General features: G+C 44.6%; 1 protein-coding gene and 1 long non-coding RNA gene across 3 annotated transcripts in view; one reads left to right on the forward strand and one right to left on the reverse strand.

Annotated features, from left to right (window-relative positions):
- Positions 1-21876, forward strand: part of kank3 (KN motif and ankyrin repeat domains 3) — an 88108-nt gene extending 66232 nt beyond the window's left edge. For both annotated transcript variants that reach the window (XM_034180085.1, XM_034180084.1), the window contains exons 11-12: positions 16627-16728; positions 21414-21876. In XM_034180085.1, coding sequence (XP_034035976.1) covers positions 16627-16728; positions 21414-21476 — 165 coding nt within the window. In that variant the 3' untranslated portion in view covers positions 21477-21876. The remainder of the gene's footprint in view (positions 1-16626; positions 16729-21413) is intronic.
- Positions 3157-18665, reverse strand: LOC117518841. Its single transcript, XR_004563089.1, has 3 exons — positions 18654-18665; positions 7996-8000; positions 3157-3239 (listed from the first exon to the last, which is right to left on the reverse strand). It is a non-coding gene; the product is annotated as an uncharacterized LOC117518841 (long non-coding RNA).
- Positions 21877-25108: the final 3232 nt, after the last annotated feature.

Genomic DNA, 25108 nt, shown 5'->3' on the forward strand with positions numbered 1-25108 from the left:
TGAAAGTCAGTAGAAGCAAGACTGAGTACATGTGTGTGAATGAGAGGGAGCCCAGTGGAATAGTGCAGTTACAAGGAGTACAAGTGGTGAAAGTAGATGAGTTTAAATATTTGGGGTCAACTGTTCAAAGTAATGGAGAGTGTGGTAGAGAGGTGAAGAAGAGAGTGCAGGCAGGGTGGAGTGGGTGGAGAAAGGTGGCAGGAGTGATTTGTGACCAAAGAAAATCAGCAAGAGTGAAGGGGAAAGTTTACAAAACAGTAGTGAGACCAGCTATGTTGTATGGTTTAGAGACAGTGGCACTAACAAAAAGACAGGAGGCAGAGCTGGAGGTGGCAGAGCTGAAGATGTTGAGATTCTCTTTGGGAGTGACAAGAATGGACAAGATTAGGAATGAACATATCAGAGGGACAGCTCAGGTGGGACGGTTTGGAGACAAAGTCAGAGAGGTGAGATTGAGATGGTTTGGACATGTGCAGAGGAGGGACCCAGGGTATATAGGGAGAAGGATGCTGAGGATGGAGCCACCAGGCAGGAGGAGAAGAGGGAGACCAAAGAGGAGGTTCATGGATGTGCTGAGAGAGGACATGCAGGTGGTTGGTGTGACAGAGGAAGATACAGAGGACAGGGTGAGATGGAAACGATTGATCTGCTGTGGCGACCCCTAATGGGAACAGCCGAAAGACGAAGAAGAAGAAGAAGCGTCTAATGATGCAGTTCAGTTTAGCTGGAACTCTGCTTCAGGAATGACTTGGAAGTTCTTAATAGCTTTGCATACAGTTCATAAGGTTCTTGGAATAAACAGATGAAGTCACAGACAGGAGCTGAATGAGAGTGGAATCTCAGGAACTCAAAGACAAACACGAACTTAGCTGACAGGAGCAGAGCGGCTCGCTCTGAGGCAGGCTGAGGATCAACAGCGGCACAGCTGAGCATTCCTAAAGTGATGTTGTAGTTTGCAGGTAGTGGCATGGAAACCAGTAGACGTTGTGGCATGGAAGCTGCACAGGACGGCGTCTGGAAACACCAAGGTCAGAGTACTCTATTAAGGCAAATAGAGCGGCCAGGTTACCTTGGAGAGTAGCTGAGGGAAGCTCAGAATTCACGCTGAGGGCGTCTCAGGGAAGTCTCTCGAAAGGTTCTCACATCAGACTCAGACGTGGGATTCTGGAATGATCGGGAATGAGATTCTGGCAAGGATGAGCTCAAAGCCGGGGGTTAAAATACCTGCTCATAATCAGGAGTAGATGAGTTACAGGTGTTCCTTGGCTCTGCTGGAACACCTGGATGGGAAACAGACAAACTACACACAAAAGGACAGACAGGGGGAGAGGACAAAGGTGGACAAAGGCAGCCCACGACAAAGGGTCTTTTTAACTGCACTATAAAGGAATCTCACTTTGAATCCCCCCCCCCCCCCCCGGCTCCCCCTCATTTAGTGAGATAAACTGAGCGCCTGGACAAGTTCATCTACCCGCTGTTTAAATCAGTGCTACTGTTTAAATCAGTTACAATCACTGTCCGGCACTGGAATTACCAACATGGAACTGAACTGCTGCCTCGGACATTTGCTTTATTTTTTCTTAAAGCCACACAGGTTTGTGCTTTAAAGTGATTTATTTTTTTACAGCAGATTTGTCTGGATGCCTGAAGAACATCCAGGCAGATCTATATTCAGTCATGGGTTGGGTTTATTGCACAGCTGGACTGAGGATTGATTTGAATCAGGCCAACATTCTCAGTGTAAACACACGGCACAGTTCAGCTAAGGGTGCTTGACCGTACAGTACCACTACTAAACCTTTTTACCCAAGGCCAGAATATGGCCATCGGGTATTGCGAAGGCCTTGTACATCCCTCTGTCTGTCTGTGTTCAGCATAAGTCCAGTCCTATTACTGCCATGATCTTCACATTCACAGGGAACATTCTTGGGACACAGACCTGAGACAAGTTCAAAGATGGCTAACCTTGACCTATTTTAAGAGGTCAAAAGGTCACATTCTGTTTCCTATCTTTATGCTCATACGATCAAAGGTATTTTAGCATTGCACTATATTTAAGGATTACATTTGATGCATTTTCCTAAGGCCTGAAACACACTGCAAACCTCACGCTCGTGTTATGGCTGCGTTGCATGTTGATTTTCATTTAGGCATCTATGTTAACAAATAGGTAGTATGACATGAGGAACACATTCCAGACACACGTGTTGTCACGTGAAAACATACTCCTCAGCGGTTATTTATTTTTTCCCATATTACAAACAACAAATGGGTAGAAAAATAATAACCAATAATTTACACCTTCAACTGGATTTTATGTTTGGGGAAACCAGTCACAGCTGTGAAACAAGAATCATCAGAATATAACATGTCCGCACAAATCAGTAATACAAAGTGTCAGCAGATCACTCAAGTACACCCTTATGCTAAATATTAATGGAATAGGGCAGTGCAGTCTCGTTTATTTGATCATTTCTGGAGACAGTCTTCTGTTGTGCAATGTAAAAGGAAAGATGGTGTACTATTTTGTTTTCGGCTGCAATCACCAAAGCAGTTTTTTGGACCTTTGACCTTGAAAATTGAATCACTTCTTGCCTATCTCCAGGCTGTTCACAAACAAACAGACAAACAACCTGGTGGAGGTAATAAGTTGAAACCACACTGAATAAACTAAGTAACAAATAATAAATATATATCCTGCAACACAACTGCATTCCACTGATTTTGCGTCACCTTAAGTGCCACACCAAAGTCACAGAGGATATAGTCAATTTCAATTTACTTAGTTTATATAGCACCAAATCACAACAAAGCTGCCTCAAGGCACTTCACACAAGCAAGGTCTAACCTTACCAACCCCCAGAGCCATCACACAGGCGACAGTGGTAAGGAAAAACTCCCTCAGATGATTTGAGAAAGAAACCTCAAGCAGACCAGACTCAAAGGGGTGACCCTCTGCTTAGGCCATTCTAAATGGTTACAAGGTTTTTTACAAAGCTTTACAAAGGTGAAGAAACAGAAAACAGGAAATCAAGACAACATGACATAATAACAAAAGAATATGTATTTGATGAGAAGTCCATGAAGGCGGTTATGCCACAGGCAGGGGTCATCCAGCAGTCCTCATCTCATCAATGGGCCTGTTCCCACTGCAATGTCCATTCCAAACGCAGACTGCAGTGTGCTGCAACAGTTTCAGGCATGACATCTCACGGTCAGTCTGGCACCGTGTTCAGTAGCTGTCCCGTTATCCGTACCTCGGACAGAGAGAAAAAGAGCAGAATCAGTTGTCCAGAAAAACTACACCTAAGGTATAATTCATTAGCAGTAAATCGACAGGAAAGCAGAGAAAATACTAAGGTAATCACCGGCCTGAAGCTTCACTAACAGACCCAGAATTTAGATGAAGTTGAGGCCGAGCCCTGCTTCATTACTAATAAAATGAATTTAAAAGGATAGGAAGCATAGTTCCATACTCTGCCAGTATGCTAGCCATACGAAAGGGCAAATAAATGCATCTTAAGTCTGCACTTGAATGTCTCTACAGAATCAGACTGTTTTATCTGCATAGGGAGATCATTCCACAAAAAAGGTGTATGATGAGAGAATGATGAGTCTGTGGCCCGCAGACTTTTTATTCCAAATCCACCAAGAACCAAGGCGACTGTGCCTTGGGGTGCGTGGTTTTAATATAGGTGGAGCGATCATGTCGAGTGTGGTTGTGAGCACTGAGTTTAAACTGTTAAACTGTCCACAAGACTGTCCACAGCATCATCCTGCTGTGCGATGCTGGTTCTTGCGACACATAGCGCAGTTTCAATATAATAATCAGTTTCCACATGATTGTCATAAACAATCTGATTGTCACTGTCTCCTTTGCATTTTTTGATTCCCTTATTTGTTCAGCCACAGTCAATAGCCAATAAGCATAAACATCGCTAATAGCTAGCTGTGCTAACTGCTTCAAAGTCCCGTGTCCACACCACAGCTGTCCTGTTGAGATCGCTAACCCAACGTTGCTTCTCCTCAAAGCCTTCATGGTCACACTCCTGCAAAATCAGATAAACCTGCACAGTATAGACACATGCAAAAAAAAAAGAAGCATTTTGCACTGATTTTTCCTGTATGTGGGAGGGAGACATGTGAGCCATGTGCAGGCTGAATAGAGGCAGGTACTTGGAGCGTCCTGCAGCAGAGTATCCCCTGCTCAGCTCAGCGGCTGAGCGGTCACTGCAACAGGCAACTTCCAATCCACTTGGCACAGTCTTGTTTTTTCCATTTGCGTAATATTGCCCGTCTGCGCAGCATTGTGTCTCGGGCGGAGTTGGAGATGATCATTCATGCATTTGTGTCATCACGTCTGGATTACTGTAACTCATGATTTTTTAGCCTTAGCAAGTCCTCTTTGGACCGCTTACAAACGGTTCAGAATGCGGCTGCAAGGCTGCTGACGAGGTCATCAAAGAGGTCACATATAACCCCAATCCTCTCCTCCTTGCACTGGCTCCCCATCCATTTCAGACTCCAATTTAAAATTCTAGTACTGACTTTTAGAGCTCTGCATGGTCAAATGCCATCTTATATCACCGAGCTATTACATCCATATGTGACAAGAAGGTCTCTGAGGTCTTTGGACCTGGGCCTATTGGTTGTGCCTAGGACAAGACTGAAGACCAGGGGAGACTGTGCTTTCGAGGTGGTGGCCCTGCTTTTGGACCTATGCTCCGTGGACTCATCATGTTGAAACATTTAAAGTGAAGCTAAAGACCCTTTTGTATAGGTTGGCTTTTACCTAGTTTTATGGTTCTATGTTTCTGCTGCTTTTAATTTCTTTGTTCTTATGTGAAGCACTTTGTGATTTCTATCTTGAAAGGTGCTATATAAATAAACCTTACTTACTTACTTACTTACACTTCTGTTACCACACAGAAAAAATTGTCCAAGATATTAAGCAGAGTTCACCAACCTTGAGTTAGCTGGAGATCTGCTGAGGGCTTCAGCTTGGGAGGAGGGGGAAGACCTTTCCTGACTTTTGCTGAAAGGTGAAGAGATTCAGCTGCTTTTGATCTGTTATAGTAAAGTAGTACATTATCAGAATCAGAATCAAATTTATTGCCATGTAAGTTCTCACATACAGTTGATCTGGTGTCATTGATGCATAAACAACAATAAAAGAAAAGGAAAAACTACTTCTGTAAGAAGTAAAGGAGTCAAATAGACAAATGGGCAAAACTATTATCATATATATATAGTATAGTATAATATATATACTATATAATATTCATAATAATAATGTCTTGGATTTATAGAGTGCTTTTCAAGACACCTAAAGTGCTTTACAAGTTGCATATATAGTATAGTACAGTGGTGTCCAAAGTATTCCAGAAAGGGCCAAGAGGGTGCAGGTTTTCTTTGCAGCAGTTTTCTTTTCACTGATGAACTCGTCCCATCTGCTCAAAGTGATGTTAATCAGTGAAATCATCTGCGAGAGTCAGCGGCTGCAAAGAAAACCTGCACCCTTTTGGCCCTTTGTGGAATAATTTGGACACCACTGGAATAGTATATACACATATACATAGCATATAGTATGTTGTGTGGGCCGCTGAAGAGGAGGTACTGCTGGCCCACCACCACCAGATGGCGCCCTGCTTGGAGTGCGGGCTTCAAGCACGAGAGGGCGCCGAAACCAGTGGAGTGACAGCTCTCACATCATCACCACCAGCTGTCACTCATCTACGTCAACCTCCATAAAAGCCGGACTGCAACTCCACCTCCCCGCTGAGAAATCAGCTACCATACAGGTAATTTCTCTGCTGAATTTAAACTGACTAATAGTCTGAACTTCTTTGCAGCCGTTTTCCTGTGGGTGTTGCCTTATCTGTGGGATTGGCGTTTGGTGTGATCAGCGACGGCTTCGCTTCACACCCCAACCAGATAAGTGGTTAGACAGGAGCTGCACGAGTGTGTGACTGGAGGTGGAGGTGCTCCCTCCCTTACAGAACACAGACTGTGGGATTACTGAGTGTGCGTACTCACACTCATCAAAACTGTTTCTGTTCTCTGCCAGCAGTACTGGGTCTGACTGCTGAAGACAGTGGCCACCTGGGGCACAGGGCTTGGCGGCTCCGGTGTTCTTCAGATCCGTTGGTGGTGGAAGCCGTGTGGGATCCGGCTCTTCTATCTCCAGACTTCTTCTATCTTCGAGCCTGCCACACGTCACCTTGTGTATGATTGACATTCTGCAATATTGTTATTGTCTGTACTTCGTTGTGCGCTTCACAACATTAAATTGTTACTCTTTGGCTTATCCATTGTCCGTTCATTAACGCCCCCTGTTGTGGGTCCGTGTCACGACACCTTCCCAACAGGATTTCTCGGCCAGCGTCATGGATCCCGAGGGGCGTCAACCCGAGTTTGAACAGCCAATGGAAGAGCGAGGTGCACAGGCACCAGCAGGAGGCGTGTTAGGTGAGCTGCAGCAGATTCTAACCGCTTTCACTGCTCGGTTGGATCTGGTGACCGAGCAGATCGTTATTCTCAATCGGATGATGGAGGCTCTCACCGCCAGGGTGGAAGCGCGCGACCAAAGCGCTGCTGCAGCATCTCCTCCTGCTGGTCCCTTGTCAGACACAGACGTCCCACTGGTCGTTCAACGACCCCCCCCCACCGTCCCCTGAAGCATACATAAGCCCTTCGGAGCCGTACGGAGGTTGTGTCGAGACGTGCGCGGACTTCCGAATGCAGTGTTCGCTCGTCTTTGCACAGCGTCCCGTCATGTACGCGTCAGACGCTAGCCGGGTGGCTTATGTTATTAACCTGCTTCGAGGAGAGGCACGCGCCTGGGCTACGGCGCTCTGGGAGCAGAACTCACGGCTCCTAACGTCATACGCTGGGTTTGTAAGGGAGTTCAAACAGGTTTTTGATCATCCCAACAGAGGCGAGACCGCTTCCAGCGTGCTACTGTCAATGAGACAGGGGCGCCGGAGTGCAGCCGAGTATGCAGTCGACTTCCGCATCGCGGCTGCGAGGTCCGGCTGGAATACCGTTGCACTCCGCGCCGCCTTCATAAACGGACTGTCTCCGGTCCTGAAGGAGCATCTGCTGGCTAAGGAGGAACCGCGGGATTTTGACGGGCTTGTCGACCTGGTTATACGTTTAGACAACCGCTTAGAGGAACACCGTTGGGAGCAGGGCGGGGGGCGTGACCGGGCACGAGCCGTCCCTCTTCCTTCCGGGTCCGAAAGGGTGCCGTCGTCCCCACGCTCCACAGCCAGAGGGCCCCGTGTGGCAACAGCTCCCCCTGCTGACGAAGCTATGGACACGAGCAGGGCCAAAGTGAAACCAAATGAAAGACAAAGGAGGCTGGCCCGCGGGGAGTGTTTTTTCTGTGGCTCTAGTGGTCATATTCAGAGGAACTGCCCCAAACGGTCAAACTACAATGCCCGTCCTTAGAAACTGGGCTAAGGGTGGGCCATAACACGCACGCGGGGAAACCCCGTAGATCCGCACGAATCCCAGTCACGATCCTTAGTGAGGAGTTAACCCTTCACGCCCCAGCACTCGTAGACACGGGGTCGGAAGGGAATCTGCTGGACAGCAGATGGGCAAAGGAAGTGGGGCTCCCTCTGGTGGCTCTGCCTTCACCCTTGAAGGTACGGGCACTAGATGGCACCCTTCTTCCATTAATCACACAACAGACACAGCCCGTGACATTGGTGGTGTCTGGGAATCACAGGGAGGAGATTGTGTTTTATGTAACAACGTCTACCTCCCGAGTGATTTTGGGTTTTCCATGGGTGTTGAAACACAATCCCCGGATTGATTGGCCGTCTGGGGTTGTGACGCAGTGGAGCGAAACCTGCCACCGGGAGTGTTTAGGATCCTCGGTTCCACCCGGTGTGACAGCTAAAGAGGAGGTCAAAGTCCCCCCCAATCTGACGGCGGTACCGGAGGAGTACCACGATCTTGCTGACGTTTTCAGCAAAGATCTGGCACTCGCCCTTCCCCCGCACCGACCGTACGATTGCGCCATTGATTTGATCCCAGGCGCTGAGTATCCGTCCAGCAGCCTGTACAATCTCTCACGTCCGGAACGCGAATCAATGGAGACCTACATCCGGGACTCCTTAGCTGCCGGGTTGATCCGGAACTCCACCTCCCCGATGGGCGCGGGTTTCTTTTTTGTGGGTAAGAAGGACGGCGGACTCCGTCCATGCATCGATTACAGAGGGCTGAACGAGATTACGGTTCGCAATCGATACCCATTACCTCTGTTGGATTCGGTGTTCACGCCCCTGCATGGAGCCCAAATATTCATCAAACTCGATCTTAGGAATGGGTACCACCTGGTTCGGATCCGGAAGGGAGACGAGTGGAAGACGGCATTTAACACCCCCTTAGGTCACTTTGAGTACCTGGTCATGCCGTTCGGCCTCACAAACGCCCCCGCGACGTTCCAAGCGTTGGTTAATGACGTCTTGCGGGACTTCCTGCATCGGTTTGTCTTCGTATATCTAGACGACATACTCATCTTTTCTCCGGACCCTGAGACTCATGTCCGGCATGTACGTCAGGTCCTACAGCGGTTGTTGGAGAACCGGCTGTTTGTGAAGGGCGAGAAGTGCGAGTTACACCGCACTTCTTTGTCCTTCCTGGGGTTCATCATCTCCTCCAACTTCGTCGCCCCTGATCCGGCCAAGGTTGCGGCGGTGAGAGATTGGCCCCACCCAACAAGCCGTAGGAAGCTGCAACAGTTCCTCGGCTTTGCAAACTTCTACAGGAGGTTCATTAAGGGCTACAGTCAGGTAGTTAGCCCCCTGACAGCCCTGACCTCCACTAAGGTCCCCTTCACCTGGTCAGATCGGTGCGAAGCCGCGTTTAGGGAGTTGAAGCGCCGGTTCTCGTCTGCACCAGTTCTGGTGCAGCCTGGTCCTACTCGCCAGTTCACAGTGGAAGTGGATGCCTCTGACTCAGGGATAGGAGCCGTGCTGTCCCAGAGCGGGGAGTCCGATAAGGTTCTCCACCCTTGTGCCTATTTTTCCCGCAGATTGACCCCGGCTGAGAGGAACTATGACGTCGGCAATCGGGAACTCCTGGCGGTGAAGGAGGCTCTTGAGGAGTGGAGACACCTGTTGGAGGGAGCGACGGTGCCCTTCACGGTTTTCACGGACCATCGGAACCTGGAGTACATCCGGACCGCCAAGCGGCTGAACCCCAGGCAAGCCCACTGGTCACTGTTCTTCGGGCGCTTTGACTTCCAGATTACATACCGCCCCGGGACCAAGAACCAACGATTGGATGCCCTGTCCCAGGTGCATGAAGAGGAGGCCAAGGCCGAATTGTCAGACCCAACAGAAACCATCATCCCCGAGTCCACTGTCGTGGCCACTCTCACCTGGGACGTGGAGAAGACCGTCCGGGAGGCCCTGACACGGAACCCAGACCGAAGACCGGCCCGAAGAATAAACTGTACATCCCACCAGAGGCCAGAGCTGCGGTTTTGGACTTCTGTCATGGTTCCAAGCTCTCCTGTCATCCTGGGGTGCGCAGAACCATGGCAGTGGTCCAGCAGGGCTTCTGGTGGGCGTCTATGGAGGCCGACGTCTGGGACTACGTCCAGGCCTGTACCACCTGTGCCAGGGGCAAGGCTGACCATAAGAGGACTTCAGGACTCCTCCAGCCCCTACCGGTACCTCACCGCCCCTGGTCCCACATCAGCCTGGACTTTGTCACGGGCCTCCCACCGTCCCAGGGCAACACCACCATCCTCACGATAGTGGACCAGGTCTACAAGGCGGCCCACTTCGTGGCCCTCCCGAAGCTCCCTACGGCCCAGGAGACAGCAGACCTCCTGGTCCACCACGTCGTGCGTCTGCATGGGATACCAGTGGACATCGTCTCAGACCGTGGCCGTCAGTTCTCCTCTCAGGTCTGGAGGAGTTTCTGCAGGGAACTGGGGGCCACCGTGAGTCTCTCGTCCGGGTATCACCCTCAGACTAACGGACAGGCAGAGCGGGCCAACCAGGAGCTGGAGCAGGCCCTCCGTTGCGTTACCTCCGCGCACCCGATGGCCTGGAGCACCCATCTGGCCTGGATCGAGTACGCCCACAACAGCCAAGTGTCGTCAGCCACCGGCCTCTCCCCGTTTGAGGTGTGTTTGGGGTACCAGCCCCTATTGTTTGCACTTGTGGAGGGAGAGGTCGGTGTGCCCTCGGTCCAGGCCCACCTCAGGAGGTGCCGCCGGGTGTGGCGGGCCGCCTGTTCTGCCCTGTTGAAGGCCCGGACGAGGGCCAAGACCCATGCAGACCACCGGCGTTCCCCGGCCCCTGCATACCAGCCCGGGCAGGAGGTGTGGTTGTCTACAAAGGACATCCCACTTCAAGTGGACTCGCAGAAACTCAAGGACAGGTATATTGGACCGTTTCCCATCATCAAAGTCCTCAGCCCGGCCGCAGTGAAGCTACGGCTGCCAGCTTCACTGCGGATCCATCCTGTCTTTCATGTGTCACGGCTTAAGCCCTACCACACCTCACCACTCTGCACCCCTGGACCTGCACCGCCTCCTGCCCGGATCATCGACGGGGAGCCGGCATGGACCGTGCGTCGGCTCCTGGACGTCCGTCGTAAGGGTCGGGGGTTTCAGTATCTGGTGGACTGGGAGGGGTATGGCCCCGAGGAACGGGGAAAAGGAGCTTCATCCTGGACCCGGCCCTCCTGACCGACTTCTACGCCCGGCACCCGGACAAACCTGGTCGGGCGCCAGGAGGCGCCCGTTGAGGGGGGGGGTCCTGCTGTGTGGGCCGCTGAAGAGGAGGTACTGCTGGCCCACCACCACCAGATGGCGCCCTGCTTGGAGTGCGGGCTTCAAGCACGAGAGGGCGCCGAAACCAGTGGAGTGACAGCTGTCACATCATCACCACCAGCTGTCACTCATCTACGTCAACCTCCATAAAAGCCGGACTGCAACTCCACCTCCCCGCTGAGAAATCAGCTACCATACAGGTCATTTCTCTGCTGAATTTAAACTGACTAATAGTTTGAACTTCTTTGCAGCCGTTTTCCTGTGGGTGTTGCCTTATCTGTGGGATTGGCGTTTGGTGTGATCAGCGACGGCTTCGCTTCACACCCCAACCAGATAAGTGGTTAGACAGAAGCTGCAGGAGTGTGTGACTGGAGGTGGAGGTGCTCCCTCCCTTACAGAACACAGACTGTGGGATTACTGAGTGTGTGTACTCACACTCATCAAAACTGTTTCTGTTCTCTGCCAGCAGTACCGGGTCTGACTGCTGAAGACAGTGGCCACCTGGGGCGCAGGGCTTGGCGGCTCCGGTGTTCTTCAGATCCGTTGGTGGTGGAAGCCGTGTGGGATCCGGCTCTTCTATCTCCAGACGTCTTCTATCTTCGAGCCTGCCACACGTCACCTTGTGTATGATTGACATTCCGCAATATTGTTATTGTCTGTACTTCGTTGTGCGCTTCACAACATTAAATTGTTACTCTTTGGCTTATCCATTGTCCGTTCATTAACGCCCCCTGTTGTGGGTCCGTGTCACGACACCTTCCCAACATAGTATAGTATATTGTGTGTGTGTGTGTGTGTGTGTGCGTGTGTGTGTGTGTGTGTGTGTGTGTGTGTACGTGTGTACAACCCCAATTTCAATGAAGTTGGGGTGTTGTGTAAAATGTAAATAAAAACAGAATACAATGATTGATTTGCAAATCCTCTTCAATCTATATTCAATTGAATACACCACAAAGACAAGATATTTAATGTTCAAACTGATAAACGTTTTTGTTTTTGTGCAAATATTTGCTCATTTTGAAATGGATGCCTGCAACACATTTCAAAAAGTTGGGACAGGCAACAAAAGACTGGGAAAGTTGGTGAATGCTCAAAAAACACCTGTTTGGAAACAGGTGAGTGTCATGATTGGGTATAAAAGGAGCATCCCCAAAAGTCTCAGCCATTCACAAGCAAAGATGGGGTGAGGATCACCACTTTTTCAACAACTGCATGAAAAAATAGTCCAGCAGTTTAAAAACAATATTTCTCAATGTTCAACTAAAAGGAATTTAGGTATTCCATCATCTACAGTCCATAATATAATCAGAAGATTCAGAGAATCTGGAGAACTTTCTACACGTAAGCAGCAAGGCCGAAAACCAACATTGAATGCCTGTGACCTTTGATCCCTCAGGCAGCACTGCATTAAAAACCGACATCACTGTGTAAAGGATCTTACCGCGTGGGCTCAGGGACACTTCAGAAAACCATTGTCAGTTAACACAGTTTGTTGCTACATCTACAAGTGCAAGTTAAAACTCTACCATGCAAAGTGAAAGCCATACATCAACAACATCCAGAAACACCACCGCCTTCTCTGGGCTCGAGCTCAGTTGAAATCGACAGACGCAATGTGGAAAAGTGAGCTGTGGACTGATGAGTCCACATTTCAAATTGTTTTTGAGGAGAAGAGGAAAAAGACCATCCACATTGTTACCAGCGCAAAGTTGAAAAGCCAGCATCTGTGATGGTATGGGGGTGTTAGTGTCCATGGCATGGGCAACTTACACATCTGTGATGGCACCATTGATACCGAAAGGTCCATCCAGGTTTTGGAGCAACACATGCTGCCATCCAAGCAACATCTTTTTCAGGCACGTCCCTGCTTATTTCAGCAAGACAATGCCAAGCCACATTCTGCACGTGTTACAACAGCGTGGCTTCATAGTAAAAGAGTGCGGGTACTAGACTGGCCTGCCTGCAGTCCAGACCTGTTTCCCATTGATAATGTGTGGCGCATTATAAAGCCCAAAATACAACAACAGAGACCCCAGACTGTTGAACAAATTAAGTTGTGCATCAAGCAAGAATGGGAAAGAATTCCACCTACAAAGCTGCAACAATTAGTGTCCTCAGTTCCCAAATGCTTATTGAGTGTTGTTAGAAGGAAAGGTGATGTAACACAGTGGTAAACATACCACTGTCCCAGCTTTTATGAAACGTGTTGCAGGCATCCATCTCAAAATGAGCAAATATTTGCAAAAAACAATAAAGTTTATCAGTTTGAACATTAAATGTCTTGTCTCTGTGGTGTATTCAATTGAATATAGGTTGAAGAGGATTTGCAAATCATTGTATTGTTTTTATTTACATTTTACACAATGTCCCAACTTCATTGGAATTATATATATATATATATATATATATATATATATATACTATTATTAGTAATAAATACTATTAGTAAGTTAGTAATAGTAAATATCACTAACTGTACTGTATAGTGATTTACAAATCAGGCAATTGCACATTTCAGATTCTTGTCTCCATAGAGCTGTTACCTGCTTTTTGGGCAAATGCTCATCTCAGACAGGCCTCAATGTGTTTAACAATATAAGCCTTAATTTGAAAGTGACTTTGAAATCACAGCAATTAGTTGTGCTAAGTACTGCTGGTTTTCATTTTTGTCTAAACTACAAAATGAAAGTCCCGTCTGTTGTCTGCCTGCTTCCTGACTGCATCATGCAGCTGTCAGCAACTTGGCACAAGATTTCTGAGAGACAATGTGGCACTCTGTTCACTTGAAAGTTAAAGGAAAGACTGTTCATGGAGACAACTTTTTTGTTCTGTTTGAAAAAATAAAAACATTATACAGTGGTGTCTTATGTTCCAAGAATGGTGTGGCGTTAGTGAACACTGCACAGCAATATAGATGGAAAATATACAAACGTTTATATACCCTGGCAGAATTTTAGATTTTTGGCCATTTTTCAGAAAATATGAATGATAACACAAAAACAGTTATACATTTTCATGATGACGTGGTACAGAGGAGGATTTTCTTAAAAAGAAGACCTGAAAGTTTAGCTACAAATTGCCAGAAGGTATATCTGAGATGCAAGCCTAGATTTGGTCTGTTTTGGTGACAGAATATCCTTCTCCGCTCTACCGCACTATAAAGCTAAGACTGGTGATGCAAAACACAAAATTTACACTGTGCACAATTTCTCCAATCACAGCCACATAAGCCTATAAATTCTTCTGAGTTGTCTGGGTGGCTTTCCTCACTCTTCTCCTTCTTGCACAGTCACTCAGTTTTTGAGAACTGTCTTCTCCATGCAGATTTACCATAAAGTGTCATATTGTTTGTATTTCTTCATAACTGATGTAAATAAAGTCCAAGACATAGTCAGTGGCAGCTTCACCATCAGAGAGCCTCGTCCACAAACTACCACAAAAGACTCCAAACTGTCATTGATGTTAAAGAAGGCAACACACAGTATTAAGCACAGGGGTATGTAAACTTTTCATCAGGGTCATTTGGGTAGTTTCTGTTGTCATTATGATTTAAAAAGAGTGAACACAGTTGTATGGGGAGGTGATGGTCCAGTGGTTAAGTGTTGGGCTTGAGACCAGAGGATCCTTGGTTCATATCCCAGGCTGACTGGAAAATCACTAAGGGCCCTTGGGCAAGGTCCTTAATCTCAACAGAAGCCTGAATATCTCAGTTCAGTATTATTTTGGAGGGGAAATATGATCAGGTTCATAAAGAAATATACAGTATTATTACCGGGGCGTTGCTGGGCCGGTATTGCAGATTTACGTCCACGGTATCTGGCTATACCCGCTCGCCCTGCGTAAACAAATGACATCATAGCACGCACAGCCCAAGAATTGTCCACAGAGGGGAAAAAAACCCCCAAACTGTCCGCAGAGGAAAAGATGAAAAGGCGAGAAGTGTGTTTTGGTCCCAATATGGATATTCCGGATGATTTTCTCATGGATAGTACGACAATGAACAGCAGCTAAAGCAGCCAGCTTGATGAGGATGCACTGGCTAAATTGGAGAGCAGCAGCTAGCCGACACGACAAAAGTTAAGTGACCCAACTTTTTATGTACGTGTTACGTGTTGTGTATCTCAGTAAAAAGTGATAATAATGCAAATAACATGCTCCGTTCACAGCCAGTCGGCCAAAATGACACATATTCGCCCTTGTCTAACTCGGGCGAATATCTGTCATTTTGGCCGACTGGTCGTGAACGTCGGGCTTCTGAAAATGCATACCGCCCTCCAAAAGCATGTTATTGTATTATTATCACATATTACAACAAAAATCTGACCTATACTCATAAAGGCACATGACACACACACACACACAAAAAAAAGACATTAAAAATACCAGGCTTTGTATTGCTCCGCTTTTCATCCAATCAGGAGCCCGCATTTTGTGTTACCCTGGTGACAAGTGCAGGATCCTGATGTCTGATCAAAGTGAGAGAGTTTTAGCCTCCCTAGCAGGGAGAATTCTACACCTTGAGTATCATACTGAAGTTGGGAGACATCAGTGAAGAGGTCTCTAGAACTATTTTGATAATTGACTAATTGTTTTGAGTCAATTCTCTGAGTTCAGCTTCTTAAAAGTGAATGTTTTCTAGTTTCTTTGCTCCTCTCTGACAATAAACTGAATATCTTTTGGTTGTAGACAAAATGAGACATTTGAGGATGTGATCTTAGGCTTTGTGAAACACTAATCTAATCAAATCATAACATTTTGTGGACCAAACAAGTAATTGATAAATGCATTAAAACTGGTGATTATGATGAAAATAATCATTAGTTGGAGCCCTATAAAAGGTCTTCTTTTTTAACTTGATTTTTGGCTGTGAGTCCATCTTATTTACACCAAAATGTAACTTCTCAAATGAATAAACAGTCGAGCCCTTGCTGCAAATTTGAGCAGCTTTTTTTTGCCAATTTGTGGGTGATGTGAGCTTTTCAGGGCTTCTGGTACATTTCCTACATGAAACCTAAAATCCCCCCCAAAAAAATTATAAATATCAAAATTGAATGATTTTTTTTTTGGGGGGGTGGGGGGGAAGCACACGGAGCTTTGACCTCCCAGTATTAGTGTATAAAAAATGTCAGTTTTGTGTGTTTTATGGTTCTTTCTCTTGACAAACACAGCTTACAGTTGTGAATAAATAAATAATTTTTAATGACAAAAATAATACAAGGTTGAAAGTTATTGGTAGAATTTATGGTTATTAAGTTAACCTAAGGATTAATCAACTAAACACAAAATAATTCATGGCTTAATTGAAAAAAAATTGTCAATTAATTAAAAAATAATCCCCAGATTAAGACTACAAAAACTGCAGTCTTAATACAAACCTGGATTTTTTCTGTACCAAACTATACTTATAATAATAAAATAAATATATTATTGGTGGTGGAAAAATAATTTCTTAAAACCTTTCATCTTTCGTCTCACACTATTAGCATAAACAGAATTGTATTGTGTCATGCAGATTGATATTAGTGAGGAGACTGGGCCTGTAAGAGAAGCCAAAATACAGGGACTGGGGTGGATGTCGCTGACTAACCACATATGTGGCTGGAGCCTGACTTGACTGACGGGAATAAACAAGCTGCTTGAACACAACCACAGCCTTGTCACTCTGAACATGCTGACATGTCTGGGAAAAGCAGCAGTCTTGGGTAGTGTCTTTGACATGGCTGTCTCAAACTGTACAGCTTTGTGTTCACGCGTTTTCGGGGTCACTGAACTCACGTTCCTCTCTCTGGCCCCCTCCTATCTGATTTTCCCCTCTTGCTCTGCAGGATGGCAGCAGTGCTCTGTCCATCGCACTGGAGGCGTCACACAATGACACAGCTGTGCTGCTCTACGCCCATATGAACTACGCCAAGACCCAGGCCACCGCGGTAAGTCGGCCTTCCCTCCCTCCTCTGACAGGAGCCGTGCCCAAACACACTTTAACTTAGGAAGACTGAAAAATCTACAGTCACACTCAGGAAAGATCATTCCTGTTTGTTGTCAGACTTCTTGAAATAGTAAGACATGTTATTTTTGTGTAACATTTAATGCATGATACCCAACCAGACTCAAAGCGTACCGGATAGCCGGAGCTGGACCTTATGACACAGGTGGCCACTTGATGTTGTGTCCAAGACTTGATTGGTGCACTTTTATTCAGGTTCTAGCTCTGGGACTTGTATGGGATTGCTTCCATGAACTTAGATTATTAGGGTGTGGACAGCACTGAGTGGAGGTGGACTGCTGCCCCCTGTTGGTGATACCAAGGTCCTGTGGATTTAGGATTAAATAATTTAATAAATCAACATTATCATACCAGGTTTTATAACCTTTATGAAATGAAAGTGATGTACAACATTAAGGCCAGTTTTGATTTAGTATTATATGATGATGTATTACTGTATATACAGTATTAACTAGTATTTGTTTAATGTAGACTTGCTGTTAAAACAAATCTTTGCATTTCCTGCATGGATGCATCACTCACATTATTGAAATGCAGATGAGTGGTTCGGTTCCTTTATTAAACCAAGAAAAGAGGGACAAATATCCTGCAACAGACCACGAACAGACAAGAAACAACCAAATAAGAATACAGAAAATCATATACTACAAATCAAATCAAATCAATTTTATTTATATAGCGCCAAATCACAACAAACAATTGCCCCAAGGCGCTTTATATTGTAAGGCAAGGCCATACAGTAATTACGGAAAAACCCCAACGGTCAAAACGACCCCCTGTGAGCAAGCACTTGGCAACAGTGGGAAGGAAAAACTCCCTTTTAACAGGAAGAAACCTCCAGCAGAACCAGGCTCAGGGAGGGGCAGTCTTCTGCTGGGACTGGTTGGGGCCGAGGGAGAGAACCAGGAAAAAGACATGCTGTGGAGGGGAGTGGAGATCAATCACTAATGATTAAATGCAGAGTGGTGCATACAGAGCAAAAAGAGAAAGAAACACTCAGTGCATCATGGGAACCCCCCAGCAGTCTAAGTCTATAGCAACATAACTAAGGGATGGTTCAGGGTCACATGATCCAGCCCGAACTATAAGCTTTAGCAAAAAGGAAAGTTTTAAGCCTAATCTTAAAAGTAGAGAGGGTGTCTGTCTCCCTGATCTGAATTGGGAGCTGGTTCCACAGGAGAGGAGCCTGAAAGCTGAAGGCTCTGCCTCCCATTCTACTCTTACAAACCCTAGGAACTACAAGTAAGCCTGCAATCTGAGAGCAAAGCACTCTATTGGGGTGATATGGTACTATGATGTCCCTAAGATAAGATGGGACCTGATTATTCAAAACCTTATAAGTAAGAAGAAGAATTTAAAATTCTATTCTAGAATTAACAGGAAGCCAATGAAGAGAGGCCAATATGGGTGAGATATGCTCTCTCCTTCTAGTCCCTGTCAGTACTGTAGCTGCAGCATTTTGAATTAACTGAAGGCTTTTCAGGGAACTTTTAGGACAACCTGATAATAATGAATTACAATAGTCCAGCCTAGAGGAAATAAATGCATGAATTAGTTTTTCAGCATCACTCTGAGACAAGACCTTTCTAATTTTAGAGATATTGCGCAAATGCAAAAAAGCAGTCCTACATATTTGTTTAATATGCGCACTGAATGACATATCCTGATCAAAAATGACTCCAAGATTTCTCACAGTATTACTAGAGGTCAGGGTAATGCCATCCAGAGTAAGGATCTGGTTAGACACCATGTTTCTAAGATTTGTGGGGCCAAGTACAATAACTTCAGTTTTATCTGAGTTTAAAAGCAGGAAATTAGAGGTCATCCATGTCTTTATGTCTGTAAGACAATCCTGCAGTTTAGCTAATTGGTGTGTATCCTCTGGCTTCATGGATAGATAAAGCTGGGTATCATCTGCATAACAATGAAAATTTAAGCAATGCCGTCTAATAATACTGCCTAAGGGAAACATGTATAAAGTGAATAAAATTGGTCCTAGCACAGAACCTTGTGGAACTCCATAATTAACCTTAGTCTGTGAAGAAGATTCCCCATTTACATGAACAAATTGTAATCTATTAGATAAATATGATTCAAACCACCGCAGTGCAGTGCCTTTAATACCTATGGCATGCTCTAATCTCTGTAATAAAATTTTATGGTCAACAGTATCAAAAGCAGCACTGAGGTCTAACAGAACAAGCACAGAGATGAGTCCACTGTCTGAGGCCATAAGAAGATCATTTGTAACCTTCACCAATGCTGTTTCTGTACTATGATGAATTCTAAAACCTGACTGAAACTCTTCAAATAGACCATTCCTCTGCAGATGATCAGTTAGCTGTTTTACAACTACCCTTTCAAGAATTTTTGAGAGAAAAGGAAGGTTGGAGATTGGCCTATAATTAGCTAAGATAGCTGGGTCAAGTGATGGCTTTTTAAGTAATGGTTTAATTACTGCCACCTTAAAAGCCTGTGGTACATAGCCAACTAATAAAGATAGAGTGATCATATTTAAGATCGAAGCATTAATTAATGGTAGGGCTTCCTTGAGCAGCCTGGTAGGAATGGGGTCTAATAGACATGTTGATGGTTTGGAGGAAGTAACTAATGAAAATAACTCAGACAGAACAATCGGAGAGAAAGAATCTAACCAAATACCGGCATCACTGAAAGCAGCCAAAGATAACGATACGTCTTTGGGATGGTTATGAGTAATTTTTTCTCTAATAGTTAAAATTTTATTAGCAAAGAAAGTCATGAAGTCATTACTAGTTAAAGTTAAAGGAATACTCAGCTCAATAGAGCTCTGACTCTTTGTCAGCCTGGCTACAGTGCTGGAAAGAAACCTGGGGTTGTTCTTATTTTTTTCAATTAGTGATGAGTAGTAAGATATCCTAGCTTTACGAAGGGCTTTTTTATAGAGCAACAGACTCTTTTTCCAGGCTAAGTGAAGATCTTCTAAATTAGTGAGACGCCATTTCCTCTCCAGCTTATGGGTTATCTGCTTTAAGCTGCGAGTTTGTGAGTTATACCACGGAGTCAGGCACTTCTGATTTAAAGCTCTCTTTTTCAGAGGAGCTACAGCATCCAAAGTTGTCTTCAATGAGGATGTAAAACTATTGACGAGATACTCTATCTCACTTACAGAGTTTAGTAGCTACTCTGCACTGTGTTGGTATATGGCATTAGAGAACATAAAGAAGGAATCATATCCTTAAACCTAGTTACAGCGCTTTCTGAAAGACGTCTAGTGTAATGAAACTTATTCCCCACTGCTGGGTAGCCCATCAGAGTAAATGTAAATGTTATTAAGAAATGATCAGACAGAAGGGAGTTTTCAGGGAATACTGTTAAGTCTTCAATTTCCATACCATAAGTCAGAACAAGATCTAAAGTATGATTAAAGTGGTGGGTGGACTCATTTACATTTTGAGCAAAGCCAGTTGAGTCTAATAATAGATTAAATGCAGTGTTGAGGCTGTCATTCTCAGCATCTGTGTGGATGTTAAAATCGCCCACTATAATTATCTTATCTGAGCTAAGCACTAAGTCAGACAAAAGGTCAGAAAATTCACAGAGAAACTCACAGTAACGACCAGGTGGACGATAGATAATAACAAATAAAACTGGTTTTTGGGACTTCCAATTTGGATGGACAAGACTAAGAGTCAAGCTTTCAAATGAATTAAAGGTCTGTCTGGGTTTTTGATTAATTAATAAGCTGGAATGGAAGATTGCTGCTAATCCTCCGCCTTGGCCCGTGCTACGAGCGTTCTGGCAGTTAGTGTGACTCGGGGGTGTTGACTCATTTAAACTAACATATTCATCCTGCTGTAACCAGGTTTCTGTAAGGCAGAATAAATCAATATGTTGATCAATTATTATATCATTTACTAACAGGGACTTAGAAGAGAGAGACCTAATGTTTAATAGACCACATTTAACTGTTTTAGTCTGTGGTGCAGTTGAAGGTGCTATATTATTTTTTTATTTTTTTTATTTTTATGCTTAAATAGATTTTTACTGGTTATTGGTGGTCTGGGAGCAGGCACCGTCTCTACGGGGATGGGGTAATGAGGGGATGGCAGGGGGAGAGAAGCTGCAGAGAGGTGTGTAAGACTACAACTCTGCTTCCTGGTCCCAACCCTGGATAGGCACGGTTTGGAGGATTTAAGAAAATTGGCCAGATTTCTAGAAATGAGAGCTGCTCCATCCAAAGTGGGATGGATGCCGTCTCTCCTAACAAGACCAGGTTTTCCCCAGAAGCTTTGCCAATTATCTATGAAGCCCACCTCATTTTTTGGACACCACTCAGACAGCCAGCAATTCAGGGAGAACATGCGGCTAAATGTCACTCCCAGTCCGATTGGGGAGGGGCCCAGAGAAAACTACAGAACTGCTACAACTACAAAATAAGTATAATTCCAAACCAAAGTTTAAAAATAGTGGTGTTAAAAAACATGTATTTCACATGGAACAAATCTGATTTAAATCACTATTTTATCAGTGTCTTTCCTTTATTTCTAAAAACATTATGTAAAACAAAATATTTAAAAGTGGAAAAATAATTTTTATTAAAATGTGGTAATTTTCACTCATTATCAGGAGAGTCCAAAGGCCCAGCCCAGGAGCCCCACCAGCACCCATAAGCCCTGGCCTGCAGACTGACACATCCAGCAGATGACCACCACAGAAACTGGATCTGAGCAGTAAACTGTTCCACTGGAATTTACTTAATATATGTGTATTTATGTCATGTCATACATCTTGCAGCTTTCTGAGTATTGCTAATCTAAAAAGTATTATATTTTCCATAAAAATCCTGAATGATTATCATGTACTTGACTAATCTGAGCTCATCATATTTTTTTGCAATAATGTCTGTTTTTCTTGACAGAAGATGAAAGCTTTCATGTATTATTTGCACTTCATTATAGTTTACTCTCAGTCTTCACTTCCTGTCTCCTGTTTGAGGTTCTCCACATCATGACACTTCAACTCTGCGCTAACAGTCTCCTAATATATATCTAGTATATTCACATAAAAAATAAACATTTACATAAAAATGTGTGGGACTACTTGTTTTCCAGAAAGCATAACAAACAGCATGATAGATGACAAATCTTCTTTTCACTGACAGATGCAAACACCTTTTCCACAGTCAGGGGGGTGTGTGTGTGTGTGTGTGTGTGCCAGCTTTTCTTCAAAATTATCTGAAAAGTTTCAGTGTTGTGCACTAGTTTTTACCTAAAACTCTCTCCTGTAAACCACGTGTCTAACCAATGTCTTTTGTCTAACCAGTTTTATGTATGTGTCCATTTTCAAGTGAAATTGCCAAGTTTTGTTGCAGCTGAAAAATTTTGTATCTTTTTCAGATACTGTTTCCAGAGATAGTATTATTAATTTCCTTTTAATATTGACAGATACCATCCTAAATATCATTTCAGAAGTATTCCAGTGAGCTGACTCCTTCATGTTTGTAATGTCTGACTGCATAGATCTTCTTTGCACACAACATCACATTTTTCTCGTATATGTTTTCATAATGTTTGAGTCCACATTTGATGAGTCCACATTGTAAACGTCCGACGATGTCCTTGGAAATCAAGGACGTCATGTCCTCCGGACAAATGAGGAAAAAGACCATCCAGATTGTTACCAGTGCAAAGTTCAAAAGCCAGCATCTGTAATGCTATAGGGGTGTGTTAGTGCCCATGGCATGGGCAACTTACACATCTGTGATGACACCATTTCATGCCCCTGTTATAAGATAGTCATTGTGGTGCAGTGGTAGAATTTCTGTCTGGTAATCAGAGTATGTGGGTTCAAATCCTGTGAGTGGTATTTTTTTATTTTTAACCAGGCTTGTTTAACCATGTGGTTGTGTATTGCATCCCCCTTTATGTATTATTTATATAAACTCAGTGATATTCACTAATTATTCAGCTGGTTTTATTTTATTTTCCTCCACATCAGCAGCGCGATGTGGACGCTTTTTTCCTCTTTCCTGCTCCATATGGAATGTATTTTGAACAGCTTAAGGTAACTATTTTTAATGTTTTTATAGCTTGACAAAACAGTTCGTAGCTGTTAAGGTATGTCTATGGTTGATTTAATATCTTGTTAATGGCTCACATGAGCTCCGCTGTGTGTGCAACCTGAGGCAGTGACTCATCACGCTCCAAAGCAGTATTTAGGCAGAACGCCAGCTCACGAAAGAGTGATTTTTCAGTCAATATTGGACGAACACAAAGTTAACATTTGGATAACTGTGTGAAAGTGACTGTGTGTTTAAAGCCGTGGAAGAAATAACTCCAGTGAAGCTGCTAAAAGCAACGCAGAGCTGTCCAGCCACACAGAAGGACAGCGCGCAAAAGAGCGATTTTGAAAGTTAAAAGTTGTATCATAGTGACTTGTAAGCTGCGGAATAAATCTTTTTTTTTTTTTTTTTTTGAAAGTGATCCACAGGTGTATATAATTAAAATGGCCACCTCATTGTGTATGCATAACAGCACCGCACGCAAAAGAGCGATTTTGCAGAAATAAACGGATGAACACAAAGTTAAAAGTGAGATTGCGGTGTGAAAATGACTGTGTTTAAAGCCAGGGAAAAAAATAAAGCCAACAAGCCACTGATGGAAAGGAAGGCAGTGAGAAGGAGCACAGAGGCAGCCGTCCATGAAAGGAGAACAGCAGCGCGCCCACAAAAGAGCAATTTTGCAGAAATAAACGGACGAACATAAAGTTAAAAGTGGGATCACGGTGTGTGTGTTTAAAGCCAGGGAAAAATAAAGCCAGCGAGCCGCGGAGCCAGCGAGCAGCACAGAGGCGGCTGTCCAGGAACCCTTGGTTTGGTTCTAGCTGGTGTGGTGTATTACAGGTGGACAGCAGCCTGGTGCACAGTGCACAACTGTAGGACTGTACTGGAGTGTCTATTTTTGGACTGCGTTTAAAAAATGTGACATCTTTAAATGCTGCTGTGAATCTGTGAATTGAAAACCCACACTTCAAAGGGCCCAGGTGTGGGAGGGCTTGAGGTTTGGACCAAACTCATGCCTAAACGTGCACCAACATTGCATTATCATGGTGCTATCACGGCGCTACGTGGCTTAGTGTGGCTGATGCGAGCCATTCGAGGCTCTAATGACAGATCGGTTGTGGCTCACTAGAGGCTGCTACGTGGCACATGCGGGGTACAGAGAGGCACATAAAGGCACCTTAGTAGCGGATATGTGATAGATGAAAACGTGGGTCATTCTTTGAATAATCGCTGACACACCCATACGTAGCTCATTATTCATGGCTTATTATTTGATGGGACCCAGGCTAAACTGGTTTACTATATGGTTGTGACGCTACGCTCACTCTAACTTGACTGATTTCCAGTCTGATATTTTCCCATATCTGGCCGGTTACCATGACAATCGGTCAGGAATGCATATCACTTCGTTACAAACCAGAAAGCTAAAAACACGATTAGAAAAACCAAGTCGGACTTGAACATACTCCATTGGAAAAACACACAGATTGAAAGCTTACCAGTTAACAACTGGACCATCTGTTAGCAAGTTATTCATGGAGGTGAAATGAAGAGGTCTGACTATGAGCCCAAAACCGTCAGCAGCTTTCCGTGTTGATATATATATATATATATATATATATATATATATATATATATATATATATATATATATATATATATATATTTATTAAACAAATTATTAACCTCACTTGCTCGGTCTGTACGGGATTATCAGACCAAGGTGTTAACAGTACGGACTGAGTGTTAGTGAGGTCCATGCAAAAAACACTGCGGTCTGATATTTTCCGATACAAACCTCACGTTCATTTAACAATCCTTTAGTACCTTGCAGAGTGTCATGCCTGGGCAATGCATGAATATGAATATGAAGAACTGACATTTAAATGGATTTCACATGTGGAATGAATTAATGTGGCCTGTGTGTCCAGTCTGGATTACATGTGTATCACGATATTGTGCCTTATGTCTGCAGAATTAGGAAGCTGGAACATATCGGATTTATATAAACTTTTCTGGTTTACCGCGGTACAGCATTAGGGGTCTCCAATTGGTTCAAAATACTGCTGCCAGACTTTCAGCACGAAGCAGAAAGTTTGACAACATTAGACCTATTTTGGCATCTGTTGACTGTTCTTGTGAGATCATATTTTAAGGTTCTGCTATTAACCTATAAAATTATTCATGGACTGGCACCTCTCTACTTAGCTGACCTAATTAAACCCTATGTACCGGCCGGGGCTTTGTGTTCTCAGGGTGC

Source organism: Thalassophryne amazonica, chromosome 10 (assembly GCF_902500255.1).
Source record: "Thalassophryne amazonica chromosome 10, fThaAma1.1, whole genome shotgun sequence".
Classification (NCBI taxonomy): domain Eukaryota; kingdom Metazoa; phylum Chordata; class Actinopteri; order Batrachoidiformes; family Batrachoididae; genus Thalassophryne; species Thalassophryne amazonica.